The sequence below is a fragment of the Leptodactylus fuscus genome, chromosome 8 (assembly GCF_031893055.1).
Source record: "Leptodactylus fuscus isolate aLepFus1 chromosome 8, aLepFus1.hap2, whole genome shotgun sequence".
Lineage (NCBI taxonomy): Eukaryota > Metazoa > Chordata > Amphibia > Anura > Leptodactylidae > Leptodactylus > Leptodactylus fuscus.
The window spans coordinates 97446347-97459826 of record NC_134272.1 but is presented as its reverse complement, the minus strand read 5'-3'; the positions used below and the strand labels follow the sequence as shown (position 1 = coordinate 97459826).

At 44.8% G+C, this 13480-nt stretch overlaps 1 protein-coding gene across 1 annotated transcript in view; it reads right to left on the bottom strand.

Annotated features, from left to right (window-relative positions):
* LYPD1 (LY6/PLAUR domain containing 1) overlaps nt 1-13480 on the bottom strand; it is a 56017-nt gene that overhangs the window by 21113 nt on the left and 21424 nt on the right. The window contains exon 2 of the mRNA XM_075285922.1: nt 1242-1376. Coding sequence (XP_075142023.1) covers nt 1242-1376 — 135 coding nt within the window. The remainder of the gene's footprint in view (nt 1-1241; nt 1377-13480) is intronic.

Below are 13480 nucleotides of genomic sequence, written 5' to 3'. Positions count from 1 at the left end.
TGAATTGGGCTGTGGACACGAGGGCGGCATATGGACCACCGACCAGCTATATGGACACGGTCGGTCGTGTGCTCGTACCTTGACAAAGAGGAAGAGAAACAGAGCCATGACAGGAGGCGGAGAGATGGGGAGAGACAGACGAGTGACCGGAGAGATGGGGAGAGACAGACGAGTGACCGGAGAGATGGGGAGAGACAGACGAGTGACCGGAGAGATGGGGAGAGACAGACGAGTGACCGGAGAGATGGGGAGAGACAGACGAGTGACCGGAGAGATGGGGAGAGACAGACGAGTGACCGGAAGGATGGGGAGAGACAGACGAGTGACCGGAAAGATGGGGAGAGACAGACGAGTGACCGGAGAGATTGGGAGAGACAGACGAGTGACCGAGTGACCAGAGAGATGGGGAGAGACAGACGAGTGACCGGAGAGATTGGGAGAGACAGACGAGTGACCAGAGAGATGGGGAGAGACAGACGAGTGACCAGAGAGATGGGGAGAGACAGACGAGTGACCAGAGAGATGGGGAGAGACAGACGAGTGACCGGAAAGATGGGGAGAGACAGACGAGTGACCGAGTGACCAGAGAGATGGGGAGAGACAGACGAGTGACCGGAGAGATTGGGAGAGACAGACGAGTGACCGGAGAGATTGGGAGAGACAGACGAGTGACCAGAGAGATGGGGAGAGACAGACGAGTGACCAGAGAGATGGGGAGAGACAGACGAGTGACCAGAGAGATGGGGAGAGACAGACGAGTGACCAGAGAGATGGGGAGAGACAGACGAGTGACCAGAGAGATGGGGAGAGACAGACGAGTGACCAGAGAGATGGGGAGAGACAGACGAGTGACCAGAGAGATGGGGAGAGACAGACGAGTGTCCAGAGAGATGGGGAGAGACAGACGAGTGACCAGAGAGATGGGGAGAGACAGAAGGTGGAGAAACCAAAGAGCGGCAGGAGGCAGGGACAAGATGTAGAGGGATGGGGAGTATGACGTGAGGCAGAGCGACAGGAAAGTGACAGGAGGTAGAGGAGAGATGAGGAATGACTAGTCAGTGGTAAGTAGGAGAGCAGACGAACAGTCACAGAAGAGTGTTGAGAAGAATCCAACATAGTAGTAGGTTGAAAAACCACTTCCTCAAATCCCACAGTGCCTGCCCTCCTCGATCTGGTCAATAAATCATCTCACATTTGAATGAAGAGGAAGGAGCATTGTCCTCAGGTTATACGACACTCACCGTCACTCTTCTCCATCACCTCCTTCTGACACGTGTCTTGAACATTAACGGTGCAGTTCACAATGAACTCTGGAGAAGAACAGTCATCCTTCTGGAACTCCTCGCACTGGTAACACTGAATCTGCAGAGCGAAGCCTAGAAGAGAAGAGACAGATCCAGAGCTCTGAGATCCCAACATCAGCCCCTCCGACATCCCCAGACACCCCCATACTCCTCCTGCCCATACACAATGCAGCCCATTTACAAATTCTGCTGAAAATGCTATTTGCCACAGTTACGGCAGGGACACACCCGCCTTGGGGTTTCCATTCTTCAAGTGCGCTTGAGGACCCGAAAAACAAAAATCCAATCTGCTCAAAGAAGATCTTTCATGTCCTCAGGCTCAGATATGCTCTCCGCACAAGGGAACAAATTATTCCCATGAATGGGTACCAAAACGTATTTGGGGAGTCCCCTCACAAATTGTACTATAATTACTTCAGCAAAACCGACATTCAATGTATGAAAAACTTTATTCCAAAATCTTCATTTTTCAAACATTGAATTTTGGTGTGCTGAAGTATTATACTACAACATGTGGTTTTATATACCGCTAGAAAGTCGACAGTGCAATTCAGCGCTCTTTCGGCTTTTCTATTATTTTCGGCACCCATCTCTGCCCGCTGTCAGGAGGGCGATCCTGACAATACTAGTCTATGGTACAGGGCTATGGATGAGTACAGTCATGGGGGGGGGGGGGGGAGCGTTCCTCACAGCTCAGCCAGACTGTCCGGAACGCACTTGTGACAGTGAGCAGAGATGGGTGCCATTATAACGGCATCAATATCTCCAACCCCGGGGCACATAACGGGAAACAAACAGTGCAATGAATTCAGCGCGTGGTCAGCGTTCTATAAAACAGAGGACAGGAAAGGTCGTCTTTAGGCAGTTACCTGTAGATACCGGGGACCCTACAGACTAGAATAGGATCCGCTGGGTTTCCACCCAAAAAATGTGAAGAGAAGAGTCCAGTTTGCTTTACTGAGCCACTTAGACACTGACAAAGGGGTGTGTCTTGAAAACCTTCAAATTGTGCAAAAAATACAGACAATCCTGGCACACAGATAAAAAAGAAGGGCCTAAAGGTTTTCCAAATTTATTACCAACATCAACTTCTGATAAATTTGGCCCATCTAGTCTACGTCTAAGCTTCAGTGGATCTGCCGCAATGTCCCCCCTCAATACAATGGATACCCTAGAAAATAAAGCCGATTACAAATGGAGATTTACACTCAATTTCTGCCATTTTAAAGGGATCATTTAGTTTGTAATATCAATGGACAATTTTTCGGCTAGGTCATCCATATTAGATCTTTGAGATCCTGCAGCGGTGATGGCGGATCCCGGTATTGTTCACATATCATATGGTGGATAGGCCATCAATATTACAAACTGGATAATCCCTTTAAATCTCTAGAATTAACTTGTCAAAAAGTTCCTATCCACATCCCCTGCTACTACTTAACCCCTCCTGCTTGCCATGTCGCTATTTTGGCATAAATAAGGCGTGTACCATAATTTTCAACTTTTTTGCAACCCATTAATACATTTTCCACAATAGAGGGACCTGGGTGTGTTCCCCAATAATAAGCTGGAAGGGGCCGATCACCTGGACGTGCTGCACAGTAAGGGCCACAGCGGATTCTACCTGCTCAGGAGGCTGAGGGCCGGGGGTCCAGGGGCCAATTCTTAGGGCCTTTTCCATTGTCTTTGGTGTGGCCTGCTGGGGGAGCTGTATACCAGCCAGGGACTTGTCAGGCTGGTTAGAAGGGCCGGCTCTGTCCTGGGGAGTCCCCTGAACCCAGTACAGGTGGGGGGTGACATGGGGGGGGGGTGACAGAAGGACACCGTCAGTGGTGAGCTCCATGCTGGAGAACAACTTCCACCCCGTGATAGTACTGGACAGTCCTGTCAGTGACCGACTGCTTTACCCCAAGTGTGAGAAGGAGCTATCGGAGATCCCACCCGCGGTCAGGCTGTATAATCTACATCAGACCGAATGGAGACACTCCGCACACAGAACTAAATGGTCCTGAGTCTCCTGCAGCTGCTCTGACTCCTGGGATCTTCTATCTGCTCTCAGCTTATGTCTCCTGCTGTAATATATCACTGTAATATCTGCTGTAACACGCTGAGTATCCCCAAGGTGGGGCTAGTAAAGGATTATCTTATCTTATGTGTCTCCTCTGTAATATATCACTGTAATATCTGCTGTAACACACTGAGTATCCCCAAGGTGGGGCTAGTAAAGGATTATCTTATCTTATGTGTCTCCCCTGTAATATATCACTGTAATATCTGCTGTAACACACTGAGTATCCCCAAGGTGGGACTAGTAAAGGATTATCTTATCTTATGTGTCTCCTGCTGTAATATATCACTGTAATATCTGCTGTAACACGCTGAGTATCCCCAAGGTGGGGCTAGTAAAGGATTATCTTATCTTATGTGTCTCCCCTGTAATATATCACTGTAATATCTGCTGTAACACACTGAGTATCCCCAAGGTGGGGCTAGTAAAGGATTATCTTATCTTATGTGTCTCCCCTGTAATATATCACTGTAATATCTGCTGTAACACACTGAGTATCCCCAAGGTGGGGCTAGTAAAGGATTATCTTATCTTATGTGTCTCCCCTGTAATATATCACTGTAATATCTGCTGTAACACACTGAGTATCCCCAAGGTGGGACTAGTAAAGGATTATCTTATCTTATCTTATGTGTCTCCCCTGTAATATATCACTGTAATATCTGCTGTAACACACTGAGTATCCCCAAGGTGGGACTAGTAAAGGATTATCTTATCTTATGTGTCTCCCCTGTAATATATCACTGTAATATCTGCTGTAACACACTGAGTATCCCCAAGGTGGGGCTAGTAAAGGATTATCTTATCTTATGTGTCTCCCCTGTAATATATCACTGTAATATCTGCTGTAACACACTGAGTATCCCCAAGGTGGGGCTAGTAAAGGATTATCTTATCTTATGTGTCTCCCCTGTAATATATCACTGTAATATCTGCTGTAACACACTGAGTATCCCCAAGGTGGGACTAGTAAAGGATTATCTTATCTTATGTGTCTCCCCTGTAATATATCACTGTAATATCTGCTGTAACACACTGAGTATCCCCAAGGTGGGACTAGTAAAGGATTATCTTATCTTATGTGTCTCCCCTGTAATATATCACTGTAATATCTGCTGTAACACGCTGAGTATCCCCAAGGTGGGACTAGTAAAGGATTATCTTATCTTATGTGTCTCCCCTGTAATATATCACTGTAATATCTGCTGTAACACGCTGAGTATCCCCAAGGTGGGGCTAGTAAAGGATTATCTTATCTTATGTGTCTCCCCTGTAATATATCACTGTAATATCTGCTGTAACACACTGAGTATCCCCAAGGTGGGGCTAGTAAAGGATTATCTTATCTTATGTGTCTCCCCTGTAATATATCACTGTAATATCTGCTGTAACACACTGAGTATCCCCAAGGTGGGGCTAGTAAAGGATTATCTTATCTTATGTGTCTCCCCTGTAATATATCACTGTAATATCTGCTGTAACACACTGAGTATCCCCAAGGTGGGACTAGTAAAGGATTATCTTATCTTATGTGTCTCCCCTGTAATATATCACTGTAATATCTGCTGTAACACACTGAGTATCCCCAAGGTGGGACTAGTAAAGGATTATCTTATCTTATGTGTCTCCCCTGTAATATATCACTGTAATATCTGCTGTAACACACTGAGTATCCCCAAGGTGGGACTAGTAAAGGATTATCTTATCTTATGTGTCTCCCCTGTAATATATCACTGTAATATCTGCTGTAACACGCTGAGTATCCCCAAGGTGGGGCTAGTAAAGGATTATCTTATCTTATGTGTCTCCCCTGTAATATATCACTGTAATATCTGCTGTAACACACTGAGTATCCCCAAGGTGGGGCTAGTAAAGGATTATCTTATCTTATGTGTCTCCCCTGTAATATATCACTGTAATATCTGCTGTAACACACTGAGTATCCCCAAGGTGGGGCTAGTAAAGGATTATCTTATCTTATGTGTCTCCCCTGTAATATATCACTGTAATATCTGCTGTAACACACTGAGTATCCCCAAGGTGGGACTAGTAAAGGATTATCTTATCTTATGTGTCTCCCCTGTAATATATCACTGTAATATCTGCTGTAACACACTGAGTATCCCCAAGGTGGGACTAGTAAAGGATTATCTTATCTTATGTGTCTCCCCTGTAATATATCACTGTAATATCTGCTGTAACACACTGAGTATCCCCAAGGTGGGACTAGTAAAGGATTATCTTATCTTATGTGTCTCCCCTGTAATATATCACTGTAATATCTGCTGTAACACGCTGAGTATCCCCAAGGTGGGGCTAGTAAAGGATTATCTTATCTTATGTGTCTCCCCTGTAATATATCACTGTAATATCTGCTGTAACACACTGAGTATCCCCAAGGTGGGGCTAGTAAAGGATTATCTTATCTTATGTGTCTCCCCTGTAATATATCACTGTAATATCTGCTGTAACACACTGAGTATCCCCAAGGTGGGGCTAGTAAAGGATTATCTTATCTTATGTGTCTCCCCTGTAATATATCACTGTAATATCTGCTGTAACACACTGAGTATCCCCAAGGTGGGACTAGTAAAGGATTATCTTATCTTATGTGTCTCCCCTGTAATATATCACTGTAATATCTGCTGTAACACGCTGAGTATCCCCAAGGTGGGGCTAGTAAAGGATTATCTTATCTTATGTGTCTCCCCTGTAATATATCACTGTAATATCTGCTGTAACACACTGAGTATCCCCAAGGTGGGACTAGTAAAGGATTATCTTATCTTATCTTATGTGTCTCCCCTGTAATATCTGCTGTAACACACTGAGTATCCCCAAGGTGGGACTAGTAAAGGATTATCTTATCTTATGTGTCTCCCCTGTAATATATCACTGTAATATCTGCTGTAACACACTGAGTATCCCCAAGGTGGGACTAGTAAAGGATTATCTTATCTTATGTGTCTCCCCTGTAATATATCACTGTAATATCTGCTGTAACACACTGAGTATCCCCAAGGTGGGGCTAGTAAAGGATTATCTTATCTTATGTGTCTCCTCTGTAATATATCACTGTAATATCTGCTGTAACACGATGAGTATCCCCAAGGTGGGGCTAGTAAAGGATTATCTTATCTTATGTGTCTCCCCTGTAATATATCACTGTAATATCTGCTGTAACACACTGAGTATCCCCAAGGTGGGACTAGTAAAGGATTATCTTATCTTATGTGTCTCCCCTGTAATATATCACTGTAATATCTGCTGTAACACACTGAGTATCCCCAAGGTGGGGCTAGTAAAGGATTATCTTATCTTATGTGTCTCCCCTGTAATATATCACTGTAATATCTGCTGTAACACAGAGTATCCCCAAGGTGGGGCTAGTAAAGGATTATCTTATCTTATGTGTCTCCCCTGTAATATATCACTGTAATATCTGCTGTAACACACTGAGTATCCCCAAAGTGGGGCTAGTAAAGGATTATCTTATCTTATGTGTCTCCCCTGTAATATATCACTGTAATATCTGCTGTAACACACTGAGTATCCCCAAGGTGGGGCTAGTAAAGGATTATCTTATCTTATGTGTCTCCCCTGTAATATCTGCTGTAACACACTGAGTATCCCCAAGGTGGGGCTAGTAAAGGATTATCTTATCTTATGTGTCTCCCCTGTAATATATCACTGTAATATCTGCTGTAACACGCTGAGTATCCCCAAGGTGGGGTTAGTAAAGGATTATCTTATCTTATGTGTCTCCCCTGTAATATATCACTGTAATATCTGCTGTAACACGCTGAGTATCCCCAAGGTGGGACTAGTAAAGGATTATCTTATCTTATGTGTCTCCCCTGTAATATATCACTGTAATATCTGCTGTAACACGCTGAGTATCCCCAAGGTGGGGCTAGTAAAGGATTATCTTATCTTATGTGTCTCCCCTGTAATATATCACTGTAATATCTGCTGTAACACGCTGAGTATCCCCAAGGTGGGGCTAGTAAAGGATTATCTTATCTTATGTGTCTCCCCTGTAATATATCACTGTAATATCTGCTGTAACACGCTGAGTATCCCCAAGGTGGGGCTAGTAAAGGATTATCTTATCTTATGTGTCTCCCCTGTAATATATCACTGTAATATCTGCTGTAACACGCTGAGTATCCCCAAGGTGGGGCTAGTAAAGGATTATCTTATCTTATGTGTCTCCCCTGTAATATATCACTGTAATATCTGCTGTAACACGCTGAGTATCCCCAAGGTGGGGCTAGTAAAGGATTATCTTATCTTATGTGTCTCCCCTGTAATATATCACTGTAATATCTGCTGTAACACGCTGAGTATCCCCAAGGTGGGGCTAGTAAAGGATTATCTTATCTTATGTGTCTCCCCTGTAATATATCACTGTAATATCTGCTGTAACACGCTGAGTATCCCCAAGGTGGGACTAGTAAAGGATTATCTTATCTTATGTGTCTCCCCTGTAATATATCACTGTAATATCTGCTGTAACACGCTGAGTATCCCCAAGGTGGGGCTAGTAAAGGATTATCTTATCTTATGTGTCTCCCCTGTAATATATCACTGTAATATCTGCTGTAACACGCTGAGTATCCCCAAGGTGGGACTAGTAAAGGATTATCTTATCTTATGTGTCTCCCCTGTAATATATCACTGTAATATCTGCTGTAACACGCTGAGTATCCCCAAGGTGGGACTAGTAAAGGATTATCTTATCTTATGTGTCTCCCCTGTAATATATCACTGTAATATCTGCTGTAACACGCTGAGTATCCCCAAGGTGGGACTAGTAAAGGATTATCTTATCTTATGTGTCTCCCCTGTAATATATCACTGTAATATCTGCTGTAACACGCTGAGTATCCCCAAGGTGGGGCTAGTAAAGGATTATCTTATCTTATGTGTCTCCCCTGTAATATATCACTGTAATATCTGCTGTAACACGCTGAGTATCCCCAAGGTGGGGCTAGTAAAGGATTATCTTATCTTATGTGTCTCCCCTGTAATATATCACTGTAATATCTGCTGTAACACACTGAGTATCCCCAAGGTGGGGCTAGTAAAGGATTATCTTATCTTATGTGTCTCCCCTGTAATATATCACTGTAATATCTGCTGTAACACACTGAGTATCCCCAAGGTGGGGCTAGTAAAGGATTATCTTATCTTATGTGTCTCCCCTGTAATATATCACTGTAATATCTGCTGTAACACACTGAGTATCCCCAAGGTGGGGCTAGTAAAGGATTATCTTATCTTATGTGTCTCCCCTGTAATATATCACTGTAATATCTGCTGTAACACACTGAGTATCCCCAAGGTGGGGCTAGTAAAGGATTATCTTATCTTATGTGTCTCCCCTGTAATATATCACTGTAATATCTGCTGTAACACGCTGAGTATCCCCAAGGTGGGGCTAGTAAAGGATTATCTTATCTTATGTGTCTCCCCTGTAATATATCACTGTAATATCTGCTGTAACACGCTGAGTATCCCCAAGGTGGGGCTAGTAAAGGATTATCTTATCTTATGTGTCTCCCCTGTAATATATCACTGTAATATCTGCTGTAACACGCTGAGTATCCCCAAGGTGGGGCTAGTAAAGGATTATCTTATCTTATGTGTCTCCCCTGTAATATATCACTGTAATATCTGCTGTAACACGCTGAGTATCCCCAAGGTGGGGCTAGTAAAGGATTATCTTATCTTATGTGTCTCCCCTGTAATATATCACTGTAATATCTGCTGTAACACGCTGAGTATCCCCAAGGTGGGACTAGTAAAGGATTATCTTATCTTATGTGTCTCCCCTGTAATATATCACTGTAATATCTGCTGTAACACGCTGAGTATCCCCAAGGTGGGACTAGTAAAGGATTATCTTATCTTATGTGTCTCCCCTGTAATATATCACTGTAATATCTGCTGTAACACACTGAGTATCCCCAAGGTGGGGCTAGTAAAGGATTATCTTATCTTATGTGTCTCCCCTGTAATATATCACTGTAATATCTGCTGTAACACACTGAGTATCCCCAAGGTGGGGCTAGTAAAGGATTATCTTATCTTATGTGTCTCCCCTGTAATATATCACTGTAATATCTGCTGTAACACACTGAGTATCCCCAAGGTGGGGCTAGTAAAGGATTATCTTATCTTATGTGTCTCCCCTGTAATATATCACTGTAATATCTGCTGTAACACGATGAGTATCCCCAAGGTGGGGCTAGTAAAGGATTATCTTATCTTATGTGTCTCCCCTGTAATATATCACTGTAATATCTGCTGTAACACGCTGAGTATCCCCAAGGTGGGACTAGTAAAGGATTATCTTATCTTATGTGTCTCCCCTGTAATATATCACTGTAATATCTGCTGTAACACGCTGAGTATCCCCAAAGTGGGGCTAGTAAAGGATTATCTTATCTTATGTGTCTCCCCTGTAATATATCACTGTAATATCTGCTGTAACACACTGAGTATCCCCAAGGTGGGGCTAGTAAAGGATTATCTTATCTTATGTGTCTCCCCTGTAATATATCACTGTAATATCTGCTGTAACACACTGAGTATCCCCAAAGTGGGGCTAGTAAAGGATTATCTTATCTTATGTGTCTCCCCTGTAATATATCACTGTAATATCTGCTGTAACACACTGAGTATCCCCAAGGTGGGGCTAGTAAAGGATTATCTTATCTTATGTGTCTCCCCTGTAATATATCACTGTAATATCTGCTGTAACACACTGAGTATCCCCAAGGTGGGGCTAGTAAAGGATTATCTTATCTTATGTGTCTCCCCTGTAATATATCACTGTAATATCTGCTGTAACACACTGAGTATCCCCAAGGTGGGGCTAGTAAAGGATTATCTTATCTTATGTGTCTCCCCTGTAATATATCACTGTAATATCTGCTGTAACACACTGAGTATCCCCAAGGTGGGGCTAGTAAAGGATTATCTTATCTTATGTGTCTCCCCTGTAATATATCACTGTAATATCTGCTGTAACACACTGAGTATCCCCAAGGTGGGGCTAGTAAAGGATTATCTTATCTTATGTGTCTCCCCTGTAATATATCACTGTAATATCTGCTGTAACACACTGAGTATCCCCAAAGTGGGGCTAGTAAAGGATTATCTTATCTTATGTGTCTCCCCTGTAATATATCACTGTAATATCTGCTGTAACACACTGAGTATCCCCAAAGTGGGGCTAGTAAAGGATTATCTTATCTTATGTGTCTCCCCTGTAATATATCACTGTAATATCTGCTGTAACACACTGAGTATCCCCAAGGTGGGGCTAGTAAAGGATTATCTTATCTTATGTGTCTCCCCTGTAATATATCACTGTAATATCTGCTGTAACACACTGAGTATCCCCAAGGTGGGGCTAGTAAAGGATTATCTTATCTTATGTGTCTCCCCTGTAATATATCACTGTAATATCTGCTGTAACACACTGAGTATCCCCAAGGTGGGGCTAGTAAAGGATTATCTTATCTTATGTGTCTCCCCTGTAATATATCACTGTAATATCTGCTGTAACACACTGAGTATCCCCAAGGTGGGGCTAGTAAAGGATTATCTTATCTTATGTGTCTCCCCTGTAATATATCACTGTAATATCTGCTGTAAAACACTGAGTATCCCCAAGGTGGGGCTAGTAAAGGATTATCTTATCTTATGTGTCTCCTCTGTAATATATCACTGTAATATCTGCTGTAACACAAGGACTGTCCCCATGGTGGGACTAGTAAAGGATTATCTTATCTTATGTGTCTCCCCTGTAATATATCACTGTAATATCTGCTGTAACACACTGAGTATCCCCAAGGTGGGGCTAGTAAAGGATTATCTTATCTTATGTGTCTCCCCTGTAATATATCACTGTAATATCTGCTGTAACACACTGAGTATCCCCAAGGTGGGGCTAGTAAAGGATTATCTTATCTTATGTGTCTCCCCTGTAATATATCACTGTAATATCTGCTGTAAAACACTGAGTATCCCCAAGGTGGGGCTAGTAAAGGATTATCTTATCTTATGTGTCTCCTCTGTAATATATCACTGTAATATCTGCTGTAACACAAGGACTGTCCCCATGGTGGGACTAGTAAAGGATTATCTTATCTTATTAAAATCCATTTTCTGGTGTAATGCAAGCCGACAAGTCTCCGACTACTCCATTTTTTTTTTTAAATCCATCTAGGATACTTTTCCCCCTACGCCCAACAGCAGCACAACTGGGGTATTCCTGCCCCTAATGAGCTGTTAGGACAGGTGGAATTTTTAATTACCTAACAGCTTTTGACCCCTATAAGAGGCCGGAAGACATGCTCCTCCCTTGTGTTTTTTTCTGTCCTGTGGGACAGGACAGGTGGTAGGGGGAGAAGGGGTTCTGACCTCTCATAGGGGTCTGCTAGGGGTCTCTCCCCCCTCCTTCTTACCTGACAAGCGGAAGACTTTGCTATATTTTTCCTTTCTTTTTGCTCTTCTGAGCCTCTGCTGCTTCCTCCCCCGCCGGCTCATGCGTGCGCCTGGAGTGCTGCCGCGCCGGAGCCAGGCTTCCCTGCGCGGCTAGGACCCTTTCTCCTGGGAACCGTTTTTTGGTTCCCCAGGTCAGCTGCCCTACTCGTCCGCCGCGCATGTGCGGTATGCGGTTCGCGCGGCGGGCGAACAAAACCCCCTGGAGACGAGCGGATGCCGGGGTTCCTGAGGGGGGGGGCCTCCAGTTTCTGGGGATCCTGTCAGTATTGAGGGGGCCCCCCCTCTGTGAGTTTTTGCCTTTGCCCCCAAAAAAGATTGCCCCAAAGAAGGAAGGGGCGTGCCCTTTTTTAGTCCCGCCCCCTGGCCTATATATCCCCTCCAAAACCATCTTTCAGTGTCTGTTGCTCCGGTTACTGGCACCTCAACTAGAGAAGCTCCTTGGTCAATTTGTCCTAGAAAGCAGCTCCGTTGATTCAGGTTTGGGGGAGGTGGCCAGGGGGAAGGGGTGGTAGCGGTTCCCACTATGGGAGGGCAAAGGTTGTTAGTATTCTCTCTCTTTGTTCCTTCTCAGAATGTCTTCTTCCTCCTCTACTGTTCCTCCTTGGAGGAAGGCCGTGGCAAAGAGGAAACATCTTTCATGCGCTACCTACAAAGTCCCACTGCCTGACGACTCCCAGTTTCGTTTTTGTCCAGGATGTAGAGCCCCCCCCCCCCTTCTGAGGCAACCCCCATGCGGGAGATGGTATCCTGGGTGAAGGGCTTCGTCCAGGACTCCATGAAAAGGATGGAGTCCTCAGCCAAAAGACCACGGCTGGACTGCGAGTTGTCCCTTCCGCCCCTGGAGAACCTGCGCCTTAGGGACGTGGAGTCATCTTCCGATTCTGAGGAGGAAAAGGAGATCTTCCCCTTAGAGAAGATATCCAGGGTGTTCAAGACACTTAGGATCAGAGACCGGGAAGGTGGTGAAGGCCCAAGTCGAAGGTCTCGTACCTTCAGACCGTCCTCGGAAATGCTTCGCCTGATGGAGAGCGAATGGAGGCACCCGGAAAAACCCTTTGCGCCATCCAAGCAATTTAAGACCTTATTCCCGGTCCCTGAGGGTCAGCTAAAGGCATGGGGTCCTCCGCCGAAGGTTGACGTCGCTGTGGCGAAGCTGTCAAGGTGCACTGTCCTCCCGACAGAGGACGGGTCGAGTCTCAAGGATCCGATGGATCGTCGGGTGGAAGGATCACTGAGACAAGTCTATTCGGCCTTCTCGGCCCAGGCCTCCCTGGGCATGGTTGCGAACGAGGTGGCCACTGGTCTGCGGGCAGAGCTCTCGTCACTTGCCAAGGACATAGATTCCGGAGTTTATCGAGATGACCTCCTGGCAACAATGTCGGACATCTCTCTGCTGGTGGATCATCTGACGGAGACGACCCATTTTCAGACCCGTCTGGCCGCCAGATCTATGGCACTGGCTACTGCTGCTCGCCGGCCCTTGTGGCTGAAGCCCTGGAAGGCTGACCTCACCTCCAAGAATAGCCTATGTGGTCTCCCCTTTGAGCTGGGACGGCTGTTCGGGAGGGAGTTCGACCGGATTATGGAA